Raw genomic sequence first — 20741 nt, 5'->3', positions numbered from 1 at the left:
GGTTCTATAGTTCTGACAGGGTTAAATATGTTTGCGTTATCGGCCGTTACAAAGCCTCCGAACACGTCCACCCTCCAGGTATGTGACTGAGCCAACTCATTCAGTCTTAACTCATTCAGTCTTAACTCATTCAGTCTTAACTCATTCAGTCTTAACTCATTCATGAATGGTCCATATTCCAGAGTACCGAGAGTGACTATTCACCAAACATTCAGAAATGATTAGGGGTGTAACGGATCACGGATAATCCGTGATCCGTTCGGATCGCCCTCCACGGTTCGGAACGCATGTGTACCGCGGATCAATAGCAAAATCGTTGTTTTTTTTTTTTTGTTTTGTTTTTTTTCCTAACACCAGGGGAGCCACCCCTCCTAAATGTCGTTGTTTGGTACCTGTACTGTAGCAATGACAATAAAGACCATTCATTCATTCAAATGTAACCGGTAGAAAAACAATCATGCAGGGCTCTACGCTAACCTTTTTCACTAGGAGCACATGTGCTCCTAAATGAAAAAACTTAGGGGCACACAAAGAAATTTAGGAGCACAGTGAAAAATGTTATAATAACACATTTTTATTAGTGATTTTGCCATTTTTGCACCAAAATCACACATTGGCCCATGCCTACAGCCCTACTAGACGCAGAGGATATCAGTTGTCCATATGCTTTTGTATGTTGGCCGTCTGGCACGCTTAGAGGTCAGCCAGCGGTCCACGGCAGGAGTGGGATCGAAGTCCTCGACAGAAGGCCCCTCCAGGCTGATCCTCATCAGGTCTTCGGTGGTGGAGACTCCAAGGCTGCTTCTTGTTGAATTCTTAATGCGGTTCTGCGCAGAGAAGCCTCGCTCACACTGGGCGGCTGAAATGGGCAGCACCAGCATAAGCTGCACCAACTCCAGTATGTTCTAGGGAAAATATGATATCTTTCAATTTCATTTAACTCTTACCATTAACTTATTAAAACCAACAACAGATGGATACCATACATAACCACTCAGTACTGTTGGTCTACCTTGTAATCCTGCCTGTAGGGGTCCTTTGTCAACATGGTCTCCCACAGGCCACTGTAGGACTTGTTCTTGAAATTGTGGCTGACCAGGATTTTCAGTCCCTGCCACTCGTCCTGGACCGCAGCCAGGTCACACCCCGATCTGCAGGATTGAACAGAGTAAGTGAGTTTGCAAATATGCAAACATAACATTGTCTCATATGGCAATGCAGTGTCAAATACATTCTTACCTCTCTAGAGGCTCCTTGAAATGCCTCACCAGGTATGCCACATCATCATCACCAAAGGTGAGAAGGCTGGTCTGGTCTTCTGGCCATGTGTCGGGGTTTAGCACTCTGAAAGACACCACTGGCGTCTGGACATCCTCATCCTTCAGCAAACCACCAAACCTGGCTTTGAGATCATTCACTCCAATGTTGATGGCCGTCTCCATGTGCTTCTTCAGCTGGGGATTGGTGAGGTCCGTGAAGCCTGTCAGATTCCCCTTCAGTGTTATTCCCTTTAACAGAAATAGCACACACACACACACACACACAATTAAATGTATGTTGACTTCTCCACTGCAATTGTTCTATTGTGCAACGCATAGGCCTACATTGATTCTCACACTAACTCTTAATCATAATGGTTTCTCTTACATCCTAACAAACTCTAATCCTAACACACCTGGAATCTCCTCCCATCATCATCATCCTGCTGCTGAGCAAGCATGGTCTGAATCTTCTCCAGCATGCCTCCTGCCTTTGCCCTAGACTTTAGTGCTTCAAGTCTGGTCACTGTCTTCCTCAACTCTGACGTGGCTTGGGGGAGGATCAGGTCATTCTTTTGCAGGGTGAGGCTAAGTGAGGATAGCTCCTCAAACATGTCTGAGAGAAAATGGCAGAATACACAAAATAGTGTATTCTCCATTTCCCTCTTTATCTGTAGTGAGTAGATACACAATAAGTGTTAGTTAATATTGTTTACAGCCACCTCACCTGTCAATTACTTGATTCTGAAAGTTAATTTGAGTCTTGAACTCAACCCTAACCCTATTTTTTAAAATGTACAGCGTAAAACTGACCTTCTTTGCCCGCCCCTGAACCTCCGCTGTTGTTGATGCTACGGCCAGGTGCTCCATGTGCTGCAGAACAACGGAGTACTGGCCTTCGTCAGTGGCGAGGTCCTTGTCTTGTCCATGCCGCAGGAACACTTTGAGGGCTCTGTGGACATGGGGGATCCAGCGAGTTCCCTTGACGCTAGACGGTTTGCATATATCCACACCGAGCTCTTGCCCGATATGATATAGCTCTCTTTTGGATTTTCCGCTGAAGTGATACGTCTTCCATATCAGATGCAGAAGATCATACACCAGACACATCATTGGCTCTTTCTTTTGGATGGTCAGTATTGCCAGCTCTAGCCTGTGAAAGTCAGAACAGAATCTTACAAACAACTCACCATCGCTTCTCTCCCTCTATCTTGTGCCAACAGAAAACAAAAATTCTGTTAGGTATTCCATTCCAGCACTTAAGAGCATGTGCGCACACACACACACACACACACACACAGTATTGTTTAACATTCTCTGCTAGCAAATAAAACAATATTTAAAACTTGTTTCAGTTACAAACCTATGTGGCATACAGTGGATTGGGATTATATGCCCCCCTGCCTCTCTTCGCAGGTGGGCAATCACTCCCCCACGGTGGCCCATATTCACAGAGGCGCCATCTGCCCCGAAGGAGATGCACTTCTTCATCCATGACCCTCCATCCTCCTCTGGGCAAACAGTGTGAAATGCAGCCTTGGTTGCATCCAAAACACCTCGAATGACAACACAAAAAACAATTAAACAAAAAGGCTTTTTGACAAACTAAATTATATCTCCATTATGAATAAATGATTAAACTACACAAGTATAAAGCCTATAAAGAGAAACGACTTACCAATGGCATGGGAGTGTTTAAGAGTCTGTTGTCCGACCAGGAGATTGACTGGCTTCCCACCCTCCAACAAGCGCACGTAGACAATCTCGCATTCGATGTTGGATATGTCTGTGTCTCCGTCTATTATAACGGCTAGATACTTAGCGGCTTTCAGCTTCGCTGACAGGTTCTCTCTCATGAGGTCAGCAATTTGACCGATCATCTCAGCACATCTTACATCATTGTCGTATGTGGGATTAATGTCAATTCCGTTTTTTTTGTGGAGACGGATAAGTGGCCCACATTTGACGAACGGTTCTTCTTCTTTTGCAATGAAGTATGCAATGTTCATCTTTATTTTCAGCTGCCTCCTCTTCTCCTCCTCGGACAGCAGCACTTGTCTCCTCACGGCTGCTGTCACCGTTCCCGATGGTTTGTCCTGTCTCAACAGGTACAGATCTCTGCACATGATATGCCGCTTCGAGATGTTATGTTTCGTGACGCTATCCCTTTTCAGATGCGGGTTTCCTGATAGGAACGTCGACTTGCCAGCCTGTTTCTGCCCTCTACAATATTTGCAGAACATGACGTTGTCTTTAAACTCTAGCCATGGGAAGATTTCCAGCCACTTCGGATTAAATCTATATGTTTTCCCTCCGCCGGCTGCAATGGACGCTGGGGTGTCGACTCGTCTTCGCTAGTAACGTTAGTAGGCCTACTAACGTTGTTTTCAGCCTCACTGTCACTACTAGCCGTCTCACCCCCATCTCTCTCGTTGGTTGAAACAGCTTGCGAATTACTTGGGCCCTCACCGGATTCCTCTTTTTCTTTGTTTTTTTGACTCGCAAAATAGAAATGAATGGGCTTCATTTTCTTCATTTTGAGTCAAACTTTCGATAGCGCAGCTGTTCTTCTCAGGGAAAGTTCACACCACACGTTATCACAGAGAGCTGTGCTGTGGTTGGCGGAATCGGATTGTGGCTTGTGGAATGTGGGACTTGTAGTTTAAAAAAATATATATATTGTAGTGTAGTGACCGCTCGTTAGCAAGCAAAGTATTCAGAATTCACGGCGTATGTTGACTCAATCACCCAGGCTGCTTAGCGGGTGATATGACGGGATATAAGTGGAGAGAGATACGCATGCAGAGAATGAGAATAAAGCGCACATGATTGTTTTTCTACCGGCAAAGCGACTACATCGTCAAATCTTTCACTCGTGAATTATTTTCCCGGTTCGCGCAGATTTATTTTTAGAATTAAAAAAAAAAAAAAAAAAAAAAAAAATTTTTAAATAATAATCTGTACTCGCACGTGTGCTCGTGAATTTATTTCTCTAGTCGCACAGATGTATTTTTAGTCGCAAATGCGAGTGAAATGGTCGCACTGTAGAGCCCTGTCATGTGCGCTTTATTCTCACTCTCTGCATGCATACTGAGTTGACAACAACATTCATTCACTCATCTCTGTCCCACTTATATCACGTCATATCACCCGCTAAGCAGCCTGGGTGATTGTGTAAACACACAAAAAAAGTACTCTGTTACGTACTCACTCCACGTGAAGCTGGGAATCCACAGCAACAAGTATCATGGCGAGTGCAACGTTGGCGAACTGGAAAGGCCTCCCTCGTCATTGAAATCACATGTATGGGAGCACTTTGGCTTCCCTGTTACTTATAATAATGATGGAAGGAGGGAGGTCGATAAGAAAGTTACGGTGTGTAGGCATATATATGTTGTTATATATAGATGTTATATATATATATATATATATATATGTGATATATATATCAGTTTTGACATCTTGAATGTAGTTTTTTTGTTTCACACATTAAAAGTGGTGTTTTTACAGAATTCAAGGAAAATGTTTTTATTAAAAAATATATATGTTTTGTGTTGATCCGAAAAATGATCCGATCCGTGACTCAAAATCCGTGACACGATCCGATCCGTGAGTTAGGTGATCCGTTACACCCCTAGAAATGATGATCGTTTTGTAGTCAATCAAAGTGTTGTTGCTAGGTAAAAATACCACATCAAAAAACACTTGGCACTGTAGATGGTGAGCGCTCCCGGAACCCCCACCCAGAGCCTCACCTTCCCTGACTTGATGTCCCTGACGTAGATGCCCTCGTTCTCATCCAATGGCGTGGCCTGTCTCCGTAGCAACACCTCCACGGTGGCCGGAGGGACGTACTCGATTGGCCCACGCAGCATCCAACGGTCGCCGGGGCGACGGGGCACGCCGGCCCTCCGGGAGCGCTTGGCCCTCCCCTCCCCCAGGTCCTCCTCCTCTTCATCACGCTGGCAGAGAGAGTGGCGGAGAGAGAGAAGGAGGGAGAGAAGGGTTATCATGGCAATGCACTGGCGCATGCGCAAACCGCGGAGGCGCGCTCGTGTTTCAAAACGTGCATGAAGTCTAGCGCCTAAGAACTTTTCAAACCACTTCTTAGCGCTAGGCGCAAAGTCAGATCGCATAATAGCAGGGGCGCCTAGCGCACTTCATTAACATATGAACACTCCCACAATGAGTAATATATGCACGGGAGTCTTACGTCTTATGTGTGGGCGCCTAGCGACACCTGCATAATAGCAGTAGCGCGTATGAAGCGCATAATAAGGGTGGCGGTAGGTCTTAACCTGGCGGTGCGTCTTAATTAAGACTTAAGACGGCAAGTTAAGAAGTGCATAATAGGGCCCTGGGAGTTCTCTGGTGATGCTCTGCCAGGCCTGTACTGCAGACATCTTCAGTTGTTTGTTTTGAGGATGTTAAGTCCTTAAGTCTCCGTATGTTCAATCTTCGGCAAATGAAACGCATGTTCGATACGATTTAAAACTGGAGATTGACTTTGCTAGTCAAGTTTTTATTCATTTATTTTAAGCACATTTTTCAGCACTGCTCGTGGAAAGTGTTAGAGCAGGTTGGTGGAAAGTGTTAGAGCAGGCTCGTGGAGGGGATAGGGCTTTGGCGTTAGCCGCTGTCACAAATTCATCCTTTGAAATTGGCGGCTCCGTCAAAGCCCTACAATGTGATTGAGGTTTTTTTTCTTCTTTTTCTTAATTACGCTGAGTGCTTTCTTTACGTACTTTGAATGATCTTCCAAACAGTAGATTTTTGTAGGTTTGGCAAGGCTAAGAAATCAATACTAGACATTCACAGCTGTCTTATGCCTGCATAAATGATGTGACGGGACGCATCTGATAACACACCTTCTGGGAGCGCTTGGCCCTCCCCTCCCCTAGGTCCTCCTCATCCTCCTGGCAGAGAGAGTGGCGGAGAGAGAGAAGGAGGGAGAGAAATATTAATTGACAGCTGTCATATGCCTGCATAAATGATGTGAGGGAACACACCTGATAAGCCATTTGTCGAGTGGTGTGAACCTATGGGGCTGGCTGTGGCTCAGCCGGTACAGCCGGTGTCTAATGATCGCAAGGTCGGTAGCTTGCAGGGGTTCGAATCCTGGCTGGCCACGTGTCAAAGTGAGCGAGGCACTCAACCCCTAATTGCTCCAGGGTCACCGACAATGGCTCAATGACCCCTTGCCTAGAGCCTAAATACAGTTAGGTCCGGAAATATTTGGACATCGACACAATTTTCATCATTTTGGCTCTGTACTGTACACCACCACAATGGATTTGAAATGAAACAATCAAGATGTGCTTTAAGTGCAGACTTTCAGCTTTTGGGGGGGGGTATTTACATCCAAATCAGGTGAACGGTGTAGGAATTACAACAATTTCTATATGTGCCTCCCCCTTTTTAAGGGACCAAAAGTAATTGGACAATTGGCTGCTCAGCTGTTCCATGGCCAGGTGTGTGTTATTCCCTCAGGGCTCGACATTAAGGCTTGTCCGCTTGTCCGGGACAAGTACATTTTATGTTCGGACAAGTGGACTTCCTCCTGCAGTTGTCCGATGGACAAGTCAAAACAAAAAAAGAAATCAATATGTATTAATATCTGCAAACATGAATTCCTCCTTCCGATCTGAATAGTAAAAAAAAATAGCAAGCAAAGCGATGCCGCGCCTCATTCTCGCTATTTCAGTCTCTCGTAGTTCGTTATCGTCATAGTTCGTAAATTCGCTCAGAGCGCCAGAGCGCACACTGCGTTCAACGTCATAAAGACGTGATTGGACAAAAGGCATTCCATGAGTGCTGATCAGATTCCAGAGCGAGTTTACGAACGCAGCCATAGTGTTGTGGGTCGCCTGTCACTAGTGCCATTCACGTGAACGCGTATTCGCTTCTTCTCAATGCCGCTTATTTTCATGTAGTTCGATGCGATTGTATATTTTAGGTTTGAAGTTTTAAGACCAGCACATCGCAATACGAACTTCAGAATGACACTAATTATAGATTTCTCAATTTGAATATAGGATAGGCTACTATCCAAAAGCTAGCAAATAAGATTGCTTCCATTGGGGAGAGACTATAGTTACAAACATTTTTTGTAAATATTCCTAGATATTCATCCCTTTTGTGGCTAATCTTAATCTAAAAGGGTTAGGGTTAGGGGTTACGTTTTTAAATAATTACAAAATATTGAATACATTTGAAAATTAAGGATACATCATTATCAAATCAATAGTAGTCAAATGTGTCATTTGCATACACATACACATACACTCACTGGCCACTTCATTAGGCACACCTTGGGGTTGGACCCCCTCTTTTGCCTTCAGAACTGCCTTAATTCTTTGTGGCATAGATTCAACAAGGTGCTGGAAACATTCCTCAGAGATTTTGGTCCATATTGACACTATAATATCACGCAACAGCCCGTCTGGCACCAACAACCATGCCAGGTTCAAAGTCACTTAAATCACCTTTATTTCCCATTCTGATGCTTGGTTTGAACTTCAGCAGATCGTCTTGACCATGTCTACATGCCTAAATGCAGTGAGTTGCTGCCACATGATTGGCTGATTAGATATTTGCGTTAACAAGCAGTTGAAAAGGTGTACCTAATGAAGTGGCCGGTGAGAGTATAATATATTATTATTCATATTATTGCTTTTTCAAAATCTTTGTAACTTGAGCTCTCGGACAAGTAAAAAATAAGTTCACTTGTCCAAAGGACAAGTACCTGAAAAAGCTTAATGTCAAGCCCTGTCCCTCATTGTTTCATTTACAAGGAGCAGATAAAAGGTCTTGTTAATTTCAAGCGTGGTATTTGCATTTGGAATCTGTTGCTGTCAACTCTCAATATGAGGTCCAAAGAGCTGTCACTTTCAGTGAAGCAAGCCATCATTAGGCTGAAAAATCCAAACAAACCCATCAGAGAGAGAGAAAAAACATTAGGTGTGGCCAGATCAGCTGTTTGGTACATAGAAATAATGCACTGGTGAGCTCAGCAACACCAGAAGACCATGAAAAACAACTGTGGTGGATGACAGAAGAATTATTTCCCTGGTGAAGAAAAACCCCTTTACAACAGTTGGCCAGATCAAGAACACTCTCCAGGAGGTAGGCGTTTCTGTGTCAAAGTCAACAATCAAGAGAAGACTTCACCAGGGTGAATACAGAGGGTTCACCACAAGATGTAAACCATTGGTGAGCCTCAAAAACAGGAAGACCAGATTAGAGTTTACCAAAAAACATCTAAAAAAGCCTGTACAGTTCTGGAACAACATCCTATGGACAGATAAGACAAAGATCAACTTTAACAGAATGATGGGAAGAGAAGAGTATGGAGAAGGAAAGGAACTGCTCATGATCCAAAGCATACCACCTCATCAGTGGTAGTGTTATGGCATGGGCATGTATGGCTGCCAATGGAACTGGTTCCCTTGTATTTATTGATGATGTGCCTGTTGACAAAAGCAGCAGGATGAATTCTGAAGTGTTTCGGGCAATATTATCTGCTCATATTCAGCCAAATGCTTCAGAAGTCATTGGACGGCGCTTCACAGTGCAGATGGACAATGACCCAAAGCATACTGCGAAAGCAACCAAATAGTTTTTTAAGGCAAAGAAGTGGAATGTTATACAATGGCCAAGTCAATCACCTGACCTGAATCCAATTGAGCATGCATTTCACCCGACAAAACGGAAGTGAAAATGCCCCAAGAGCAAGCAGGAACTGAAGACAGTTGCAGTAGAGGCCTGGCAGAGCATCACCAGGGACCAAACCCAGCGTCTGGTGATGTCTATGGGTTCCAGACGTTAGGCTGTCATTGACTGCAAAGGATTTGCAACCAAGTATTAAAGGTGATAATTTGATTCATGATTGTTAGCTTGTCCAATAACCTTTGGTCCCTTAAAAGGGGGGGGGGGGGGGGGCACACATAGAAACTGTTAATGTAATTCCTACACTGTACACCTGATTTGGAGGTAAAATACTCTCAAATTAAAGCTGAAAGTTTGCACTTAAAGCACATCTTGATTGTTTCGTTTCAAGTCCATTGTAGTGGTGTACAGAGACAAAATTATGAAAATTCTGTCAGTGTCCAAATATATGTGGACCTAACTGTACATCGTTGTACTCTGTGCAATGACAAAGCTTGAATCCCTTTCCTTTATAACAAGTCATTGTTTATGTCCACACAAGTATTCACTGGTTATGTCCACACAAGTATTCCGGATTGCTTTGAACTTGCAAAAGCTTGTTATGAAGATAACATCTTAAAACATCTCCTGCAACAGTGTGTTCTTGGGAGTCAGTGGCACCATGCCGGCTGTTGGACGTGTGGACATGGTGGTTGGTGGTTTGGTCCGGGTACTTGACGCTCCATAAAGTTTCCAAATCACGAAGCTTCTGTCCAGATTGCCTTCTTTTTCATAGGACCCTGAAGTGTTTCCAAACGTTTGACTTCAGACAGGTTGGTCCATTAAACACTGTTTTTCTTCTTTTTTTACAATTGATAGCAAAGACAAAGGACCAGCTCTATTTCGGCTTAGAAGTAAGACAGTTGGGATGACGCTCCCCAAATGAAACCAAGCACGTTAATAACACCATCTCTGATTGCCGTATCGGTTCATGGCAATTTGGAGGCTTCGAATCGGTGCAACCCCGTATTGTAGAGGCTTGGACCGATTTGCATCGGTTACAATTGTCTGATCACTCTCGGGTGCCCTTAAAAAGTGTTTGAATTTCTAATTAAACCTCATGGTAATTGTTGGACTTCAAATCCAAGAACTTGGAGTATAGAGCCAAAAGAAAACATGCTGCACTGTCCCGTGACTGCAGGGCCCTGTAGAATATGACAGTGAAGGTTAGTCTTCCCTCCCTATCTGCTGAGCTGGTTTAGAGAGAGAGAGAGAGAGAGAGAGAGAGAGAGAGAGAGAGAGAGAGAGAGAGAGAGAGAGAGAGAGAGAGAGAGAGTGTGTGTAGTTGTATATTTGACTCCCAGTCAAATTCCATTGATCTCCCCTCCCATGCTTTAACCCTTCCCCCACTCTCTTCTCCTCCTCACCCCCCTCCCCCTCTCCTTTTAGAAGTCCAACTCTACCTCCACCCTCTCTTCCTGTGTCAGTCACGGCTCTGAACCAACACCACTCCCACTCCCTCCACCTTTTCTCTCGTCTCCCCCCTCCTGTCCTCCCTCCCGTCATTTCTCCTCGGCTGCTGACCAATTCTCCTCTTTTCTCTCTAAGGTATGTGCTCTACCACTCCCCTGCACAGATTTAAAAGGAACAGACTGCTGGGTGGATGGTGTCTCAGGGTCTCTCTCTCTCTGTCAGTCGGCACACTTCCAGGTGAAGGGTAGAGAATTACAACGCACCACTCGCATCTCCCTCCTCAGCACGGTTGAACGCCTCCGCACCTCCGCACCTCCTATCCCCATCCTCACCCATTCCCTCCTCTCTCTCATCCCCCTATCTTCCTCCTTCGTATCGTTGCAGGCCTCCAAAGCCCTATGGACCAGGCCCTCTTCTCCTGGATAATCAGCCATTTCTCTCTCCTCCCCCTCCCTCCTCCTCCTCGTCCCCCATCTCTCCTCACCTCCTCTGTGTCGTTGAAGGCCTCCACAGCCCTCAGCACCAGGCCTTCCTCCTCAGACAGGATGTAGATGTCCTGGATGCCCTGCTCCAGGTGCTCCCCTGGCTGCAGGAAGAACGAGCGCTCGCCCTGAGGGAGGGAGGGAGAGAGAGAGAGAGAGAGAGGGAGAGAGGGGGAGAGGGACCAAGAAGGAGTGAAAGAGAATTAACGTCATGGAGATCCAGTACAGTCGTAATAAACGCACAATGACGACTTTACGATGGCCTGAATTAATAATTAAAAAATAATAATAAACGAATCCAAGACACCTGAACCGATCCCTCCTCCACTCCCTCCCTCCCTCCCTTGTTCCTTCACACGGTACAATTTAGTACCGCAGGAGCAAAAAAAAGGTGAACATCCCACCCCCCGCCCATAGGGGAGGTGGAGATGGCGGTGGAGAGAGAGAGACAGAGAGAGAGAGAGGGAGAGGGAGAGAGACAGAGAGAGAGAGAGAGGGAGAGGGAGAGAGACAGAGAGAGAGAGAGAGACAGAGAGAGAACAAAAGAAAGAAAGAACTCACCTTCACCACCCTCTTCTGTCCCAGCTGCGGCTTGCCGTCGTTGCCGACCGGGTCGAGCACCACGCAGTACTGCCTGCTGGTCAGCGTGGTCACCTGCACCACGCCCACCACCTCCTCCGCCACCGAGGGGATGTGGGCCTCGCGCTCCTCCACCGTCACCAGCCAGTCCTCCCCTGTGCGACGGTCACGCCCCCCCGCGTCCCGGAAGGGCCGGAGGGCTCGCACGTGAAGCGCTTTCTGAAGGAGAGAGAGACAGAGAGAGAGAGAGAGAGAGAGAGAGAGAGAGAGAGAGAGAAAGAAAGAGAGTGAGAGTGTGAGTGTGTAAGAGAATGTGAGAGCGAGAGAGAGAGTGTGTGAGTGAGAGAGAGAGCAGGAGAGAGAGAGTGAGAGAGAGAGAGAGAGAGAGAGAGAGAGAGTATGTGTGTGAGAGTGAGAGAGTGTGTAATAAAATGTGAGAGCAAGAGAGAGAGAGAGTGTGAGAAAGAGTGAGAGAGAGTGAGAGTGAGAAACAGAGTGTGAGAAAGAGTGCAAGAGAGTATAAGAGAGAGAGAGAGAGTGAGAGAGTGTGTGTGTGAGTGAGAGAGTGTGTGTGTGAGTGAGAGAGTGTGTGTATGTGGTCATGAGCCCAGGTCTCTAGAACCACCGTAACAACTGCCTCAAAGCATGATGGAGTTGGTGTGTTACTACCTGGACCTTTCTGAGTCAACACTCTCACTGTTATATTAGCGACTTGCTATTAGCCTTGTTATATTAGCGACTTACGATTAGCCTGGTTTACATTTACATTTTTGGCATTTAGCAGATGCCTTATAACAAAGCGACTTACAATCAATACATTTGACTAAGCAAGTGAATCATCAATCCATCAGTCGTATCAGGAAGAGTAATCTAGCTCAGGCCAGGGGTCATTGGCAGTCTCAGTGATAATAATAATAAAAATAAAAATAAAAACGTTTTTCTTCTTTTTAAATATATATAGACACTGAAGAACAGAGAGACAGTACAAGGTTATATTATTATATATATATATATATATTATTATATTAGCGACTTGCTATTAGCCTTGTTATATTAGCGACTTGCTATTAGCCTTGTTATATTAGCGACTTGCTATTAGGCCTAACCCTAACCTTTACTTCAACACAGGCCTAACCCTAACCTCTACTTCAACACCAGTGGATGCATCATCTGGATATGGGCCGGTAACACACTCTTAATGATGGGTTATCATATTTCATACTCCAAAACTCAAAGAGAGAGAAAGAGGTAGAGAGAGTGAGAGAGAGAGGTAGAGAGAGAGGTAGAGAGAGTGAGAGAGAGGTAGAGAGAGTGAGAGAGAGAGGGGTAGAGAGAGAGAGAGGGGTAGAGAGAGAGAGAGAGAGAGGTAGAGAGAGGTAGAGAAAGAGAGGTAGAGAGAGAGGTAGAGAGAGAGAGGTAGAGAGAGAGAGGTAGAGAGAGAGATGTAGAGGTAGAGAGAGAGAGAGGTAGAGAGAGAGAGAGAGGTAGAGAGAGAGGTAGAGAGAGAGGTAGAGAGAGAGGTAGAGAGCGAGAGAGAGAGAGGTCAGACGTACCTTGCCAGTGAGGATGAAAGCGTTGACGATGTCGATGACTTCCTCGTGAGCTCCGGGTAGATACGCTCCCACCTTCCTCACCTGCCACTCCTCACCTGACACACACACACACACAGATTTATTAGGTCAGAGGTGAAAATGCAGAGTCTCACAAATCGAGGGCTGTTTACCAGACTGATCTAGAGACAGTTTATCATCTGCAGGAATGTCTGATGGGGAATGTCAACAACTGTGAGAGATGGGTGCTTATGCTTCTGCCTGTGTAAAAAGATCTTGTTGTTGGGTTGGAGTTGGTTGCAAGCTGGAATGAGAGAGAGACTATGCCTGTATCCTATATGCTGCAATTCTGTCATAAATCTATTCTCCTGAGGACCCAGAGACCCGAGGTTTGAAGTCCATCATTGATCCTGAAGAGCGTACTGTTTTACATTGAATGGTTGGAATGACACAACGCAGAGATGAGACATCTGAGATCAACATCCTCCACCATAGTCAATAACCGAAAAACACACCACTACAGTACATCACACACACACACACACACACACACACACACACACACACACACACACCACTACAGTACATCGTTGTTTGGTACCTGTACTGTAGCAATGACAAATAAAGTCCATTCCACACACACAGGGTTTTTCCTGCATAGAGAATTATGAGGCGGCCGCCTCCGTCATATTTCTAGCCGCCTCCAGCTCTCGACAAAACTCTGACGGTCGTATTTTCTACAAGCGTTGCACTCGGTGGATTTCTGTAATTTCTAACTGCAATTGCGGAACTGAGCCGACGTGGTGGCGGGGGCGCTGTTTCGCAAATAAGTTATCTTTCGTGTTTGCTAGCGAAATAGCTGATAGTTGATGTTGACTGCTCAAGGAGAATACATATTTGAAAGTACAGAATGCCATAGTGCCTTATATTGCATTATATTACATTATATTTTGAATGGTCATCTGGTGCCTGAATATTGTGTTTTCCTTTACATAAATAATGACATTTCCACCATGAATTGATGCAGAAAGGGCACAAATCGGTGCATATCAATTCACCAGAATGAAAGAAGTTAAGTGTTTGATGCTCATTTAAGGACCCCCAGACAGCGCTGCTTCATGGGTCCCCCCGATGTCAAACACCACTGGTACCACCTCCGCCTCATTTTGAGCCAAGAAAAACCCTGCACACACACACACACCACTACAGTACATCACACACACACACACACACACACACACCACTACAGAGTACATCTCACACACACACACACACACACACACACACCACTACAGTACATCACACACACACCACCACAGTACATGGCACACACACACACACACACACACACACACACACACACACCACTAAAGTCAGGGATTAAAGCAAAAAAAAATCTCCTGACAGAAAAAGAAATTCAGGCCAAATCGGGGCCGGTGGCTTTCCGTGCGCAAAGCGTGCGTGCGATTTTCCGTTCTACGTTCTAATGCTTTGACTTTTCTTTCGAAAAATGTGAATACATTTTAATAATGAATTTTGTAACTGTTTTTACATTTGTTGTTGTACGGCGACCTTGAGTGCCATGAAAGGCGCCTTATAAAATAAATGTATTATTATTATTATTATTAATAATACATTTCCGCGTTGTATAAAATCAATGACACATCGCTAGTCAACTAACACGGCTTGTTTTGTGAGCCTGCTAACAATGTAAAGTAGTGTTCTAGTTAACTAGGTAGCAGTCCAATCCATTTCGCTGCAGTATTTTGGCTTGACTAGCGAGTTTGTGTTGTGATTCTCAACAACGTTGAAACGTAGTTTCACCCTTTTCCATAGTTTTGAATAATAAATGTGTGGACTGACGATGTAGCGCAGCCTAACTTATTCTAATAATTATTTAACGTAGTTTTATTGTGATAATTATTTCCCCCTCCTCCCAGACAAGGTCACATTATTATTGGATTGGTTGTTTGTGTGCCGGGTGAAGTTAGCTAAACATTTAACCTGCTAGCTAGCAAGAGAAACATAATGTCACTCTCCAAAGGTCTAAAGAGGAAAGTTGACGGTGAAAACAGGGCATTTAAAGCGGAATGGACAGCGAACTATGCGTTCATCCTACCTGGTTTCATCAATGCAAAGCCGTTGTGAGAGACTCACATTTTACGTGCTCACAATGAATATTCCCTTCCACCTATACATGCGAGTCGTCCTTTCGTCAATTAATGCGATATAGACGCACTAGAGGAATCGATTGGTGCATAAAAACCTTGAGAACTGCCGGATTAAAGTGACGTCCATAATAATAATAATAATACATTAGACTTATAGCACTTTTCTAGACACTCAAAGACGTCCATATCACCAGATAGCCAACAAATAGTGACCGATGGGAGATGCCAGTTTTCTCATTAAGTGAGATTTAATAGCCTAATATAATTTTTTCTATTTTTAATGAATGGCTCATTGTAATTATTATCCCTAGTAATGTAGCGTGTTTGCTCTGTCGTTTCAGGAGCATATAGGCTAAGCGGATTCAGCTTTCTTTCTTTTTGCGCCGATTTTGTTGTCAATGTTTTTCATCAAATTAAACTGCATTTGCTTTGTTACTGTTCACATGTGTGGTGCAGTCACATTCACATAGCCTATAAGTAAACTAGGGATGCTCCGATTTATCGGCCACCGATTTAAATCGGCCGATTTCACTCCAAATGACTCGATCGGTGATCGGCAAAAATGGCCGATCGCAAAAACCGATCTTTTTTCTTTCTTTTTTTCCTGGGGAAGACAGATAACTAAACAGAAAACATAGGAGGACGTAACAGTATGTAAACCATGAAGGCCACGTTTATGATGTCTTTTATACAGCCATATCGACTGACTTGGGCTTCAGGACCTAACTGGGTGATAGGCCAGACCTTTACTATGCCATAAAAATGGGTCTGCGTTTGCTTGGTGCCTAATGGATCAAAACTTTTGTCTAAAAAGCAAAAAATATGTAGGCTATCCAGTCAGTAGGCCTACAGTTATGTATTTTAAAAAAAATCGGTATCGGTATCGGTTGATCTTGAGGAAAAAAATCGGTGATCGGTATCGGCCCCAAAAATCCAGATCGGAGCATCCCTAAAGTAAACATTAAGTTTGAATGATTTACTGAGCTGGCGTTACTTTTTTCAAACCACACCGCATGTCGGCTATTTCAGCACCACGCATTGTCCACCTATTTATCACTATGAGGGGTTCAGCGTCAGTGCACCCCGCTCTGTTACTGTTGCATAGTTGTAGCCAATAAAGGCCTATATGTAGGCTATATAGGCTATTATATATCATTTATATACCTAATACCAACATCAAAATAGATTGTATGCCTCTACAAATCATATTACACCAGGTAAAATCTGTCACAACTTGGAATAAATCCGTCGCAACTTGGAATAAATTGACGGAAATCCGTCGTAGCGACGGAGAACTTTAATCCCTGTAAAGTACATGACACACACCACCACAGTACATACTGTATGACACACACACACACACACACACACCACCACAGTACATATGACACACACATACACACACACACCACCACAGTACATATGACACACACACACACACACACCACCACAGTACATATGACACACACACACACACACACACACACACACACACACACACACACACACACACACACAGCAGGTCTCTCACCGGTCACCCTGCGTACGCCTCCTCTGTCCACACCCTCCTTCCGGGCCCGCAGGGTGATGGCCTGGTTCTCCCTGATCACCGTGGCCTTGATGGTCTCCAGCACCGCCACCTCCTTCCTGGGGATGTAGGTCCCTGCAGGGGTCAGGGGGGTCAGGTTCACGTCTCCTGCCGAAAGCCCTATCGGGACTACTTTCCTCCTAAAAACCCAGACCCAAACTAACGTATAAATCATTAGAGATAGGATGATCAGATGCAAAAGCAGGACGCCATTGGAGACGTCACACCTTGAGGTTGTGTGTGGATACGTCACACCTTGGGGTTGTGTGTGGATACGCTCAGATCATAGTTCAGAATAACACACAACCACACGATCGAGGAGATAAAGTCATCGATAATCTGATTAAAGCCGAATTTGGGCCCCCGCCCCCGGTTTCACATGGGATGGACTGGTGGTCTTCCTGCCTTCAGGACACATGGTGGTCAATAACCCTTAAAACACGCCGCAAGCGTCAACCTCAGCAGTGTGTGTGCGTTTCATTTTGCTGCCCATGTTAACAGGTTAGAGCAGCCATACAGCCTATGTTAACAGGTTAGAGCAGCCATACAGCCATGTTAACAGGTTAGAGCAGCCATACAGCCATGTTAACGGGTTAGAGCAGCCATACAGCCCATGTTAACGGGTTAGAGCAGCCATACAGCCCATGCTAACAGGTTAGAGCAGCCATACAGCCCATGTTAACAGGTTAGAGCAGCCATACAGCCCATGTTAACGGGTTAGAGCAGCCATACAGCCCATGTTAACGGGTTAGAGCAGCCATACACACAGCTTCCTGCTTCTGAGTAGATTAGACGTGCTTCTCCCTCGCTCCTCTCCTCTCTTTTCTTGCTTCTTTTTTTATAGTTTTAACTTCTTTTATTTCTTTATTTTACGTTTTTAGAGCCACAGAAGAAACACAGCCAGTTAGACACAGAAGACACACAGCCAGTTAGAGACAGAAGACACACAGCCAGTTAGACACAGAAGACACACAGCCAGTTAGACACACAGAAGACACACAGCCAGTTAGAGACACAGAAGACACACAGCCAGTTAGACACAGAAGACACACAGCCAGTTAGACACAGAAGACACACAGCCAGTTAGACACAGAAGACACACAGCCAGTTAGACACAGAAGACACACAGCCAGTTAGACACAGAAGACACACAGCCAGTTAGAGACACAGAAGACACACAGCCAGTTAGACACAGAAGACACACAGCCAGTTAGACACAGAAGACACACAGCCAGTTAGACACAGAAGACACACAGCCAGTTAGACACAGAAGACACACAGCCAGTTAGACACAGAAGACACACAGCCAGTTAGACACAGAAGACACACAGCCAGTTAGACACAGAAGACACACAGCCAGTTAGACACAGAAGACACACAGCCAGTTAGATACAGAAGACACACAGCCAGTTAGCCACAGAAGACACACAGCCAGTTAGACACAGAAGACACACAGCCAGTTAGACACAGAAGACACACAGCCAGTTAGACACAGAAGACACACAGCCAGTTAGACACAGAAGACACACAGCCAGTTAGACACAGAAGACACACAGCCAGTTAGACACAGAAGACACACAGCCAGTTAGAGCCACAGAAGACACACAGCCAGTTAGACACAGAAGACACACAGCCAGTTAGACACAGAAGACACACAGCCAGTTAGAGACAGAAGACACACAGCCAGTTAGAGCCACAGAAGACACACAGCCAGTTAGAGCCACAGAAGACACACAGCCAGTTAGACACAGAAGACACACAGCCAGTTAGACACAGAAGACACACAGCCAGTTAGAGCCACAGAAGACACACAGCCAGTTAGAGCCACAGAAGACACACAGCCAGTTAGACACAGAAGACACACAGCCAGTTAGACACAGAAGACACACAGCCAGTTAGACACAGAAGACACACAGCCAGTTAGACACAGAAGACACACAGCCAGTTAGAGCCACAGAAGACACACAGCCAGTTAGACACAGAAGACACACAGCCAGTTAGACACAGAAGCAGGGCTCGACAGTGCGACTGTTTTGGTCGCATTTGCGAGTGAATATATTTCTGTGCGACTTGGAAATACATTCAATCGCACCAGTGCGACTAACTGCTGAACTACTGTCATGCGCAGTCAAACCTATGTGTATAAGCGATGAGGGAATGAAAACAGTGAACAGAAACGCGTGTCGCAGAAATGCTTCACGCGAGTCCTATATGCTTAAAATGCGCATAATGGGTATATGGGATACAGCTCTCATAGTTCGTAGCGCTGTGTTTTGTTAGCCGCTAGCTGCTAGTAGCGGTTGCTTCCGGTTTCATTACAAAGAGGTTAACCCTATATGTGCCTGATGTCTAACATTCAAATGACTCTAACTTCATCTTTTTTCGGATTTCAATGTATGACACATCATTTGAAAGTTTATGATCCGTAGTTCCAATCCACAACACGTCACATTTGAAAGTGTTTCTGTAATTTTTTTACATTTGAAAGTGTTTTGTTTATATATATTTATATTATACAATTTACCAGTCATATTCTGGAATGTGTCTAAATGTTAAAGTTCCATAAGTATAAGCAAAATAAAGTAACAGTTTGTAAATAAATAGTAGCATTTGAAACAAACAAAAAAAACGAACCGTGAACCGTGACCCAAAAACCGAGGTTCATACCGAACCGTGGGCCAACTGAAATTAAGATTCTTACTTCCCCTTTACATTGTGTGAGTCTCCATTTTTATTACGGCCAAGAGCCGGTTATGATCATTTTGATATGTTATGATTATGATAATTTGTTGTCGTTGTTGACGAAAATTGCGCAATTTTCATTGTGCTACTGAAATTCTTGGTGTGCTACTAAATTTTTCAACATGGTAGCACAGTGCTACCTGGGGAAAAGGTAAGCGTCAAGCCCTGCACAGAAGACACACAGCCAGTTAGAGACAGAAGACACACAGCCAGTTAGACACAGAAGACACACAGCCAGTTAGACACAGAAGACACACAGCCAGTTAGACACAGAAGACACACAGCCAGTTAGACACAGAAGACACACAGCCAGTTAGAGCCACAGAAGACACACAGCCAGTTAGACACAGAAGACACACAGCCAGTTAGACACAGAAGACACACAGCCAGTTAGAGACAGAAGACACACAGCCAGTTAGAGCCACAGAAGACACACAGCCAGTTAGAGACAGAAGACACACAGCCAGTTAGACACAGAAGACACACAGCCAGTTAGACACAGAAGACACACAGCCAGTTAGAGCCACAGAAGACACAGCAGGTGTTTCAGAGGCAGACAACCCCCTTCCCCCCCCCCCGCCGGTTGTATTTCACCTCCCCCCTCCAGGCCACATACCTGGCCCCTCGAACAGCCACTCGTCCCCAGCTACCCTCTTCTCTCCTCCAGCCTCCTCAAAGTCCAGCAAGGCTTGCAGACGCAGAGCGGTGTCTGGGTACACGATCTGTAGCGCTGTCACATCCTGGGAGGGAGGGGGAGAGAGAGAGACACACAGAGAGAGAGAGAATTGACATCACAGCCAGTGGACCATCAACTTTGCAGTATACCATCATTGTTTATTGGTTGTTTTGTGTTATTTCCCTTATTAGCCTTTTCATATGTGTCTTTACTTCCTGATTGTTCTCACCTCTTTATCTTATGATTGTTTTTTGATGCTTTGGCAATGTAAACATTTGTTTGTTCATGCCAATAAAGTCAACATTTAATTGAATTGAGAGAGAGAGAGAAAATGCGGAGTGTGGGTGATGGGAGATGAGAGAGAGGGAGAGAATGGACCTTTGACTTGGTCATTTAAAGATACACAGATTACATGTATGTCGTTTCTTAAGGCTCAAAGGTTAAACCTACCTCATTTATTATTCTTATTCATCTGTCAAAGTATAGTCGTTTTTATGTCTGTCATTGTTCGGGACAATCACATTTATTACATTAGATTCAACTTTATTGTCATTGTACCAGGCAAAGGGTAATT

At 44.8% G+C, this 20741-nt stretch overlaps 1 protein-coding gene across 1 annotated transcript in view; it reads right to left on the bottom strand.

Annotated features, from left to right (window-relative positions):
* Positions 1–20741, bottom strand: part of LOC308172343 (major vault protein-like) — a gene marked incomplete at its 5' end in the record, with an annotated part of 52577 nt that overhangs the window by 18895 nt on the left and 12941 nt on the right. Inside the window, 6 exons of the mRNA XM_080547255.1 lie at positions 5015–5221; positions 10864–10989; positions 11423–11659; positions 12994–13088; positions 16693–16824; positions 20108–20231. Coding sequence (XP_080403381.1) covers positions 5015–5221; positions 10864–10989; positions 11423–11659; positions 12994–13088; positions 16693–16824; positions 20108–20231 — 921 coding nt within the window. The remainder of the gene's footprint in view (positions 1–5014; positions 5222–10863; positions 10990–11422; positions 11660–12993; positions 13089–16692; positions 16825–20107; positions 20232–20741) is intronic.

The sequence above is a fragment of the Nansenia antarctica genome (assembly GCF_963989245.1).
Source record: "Nansenia antarctica genome assembly, chromosome: 17".
In the NCBI taxonomy this organism is placed as follows: domain Eukaryota; kingdom Metazoa; phylum Chordata; class Actinopteri; order Argentiniformes; family Microstomatidae; genus Nansenia; species Nansenia antarctica.
Note: the sequence above shows the minus strand (reverse complement) of the source record. Positions and strands in the feature narration are given on the sequence as shown.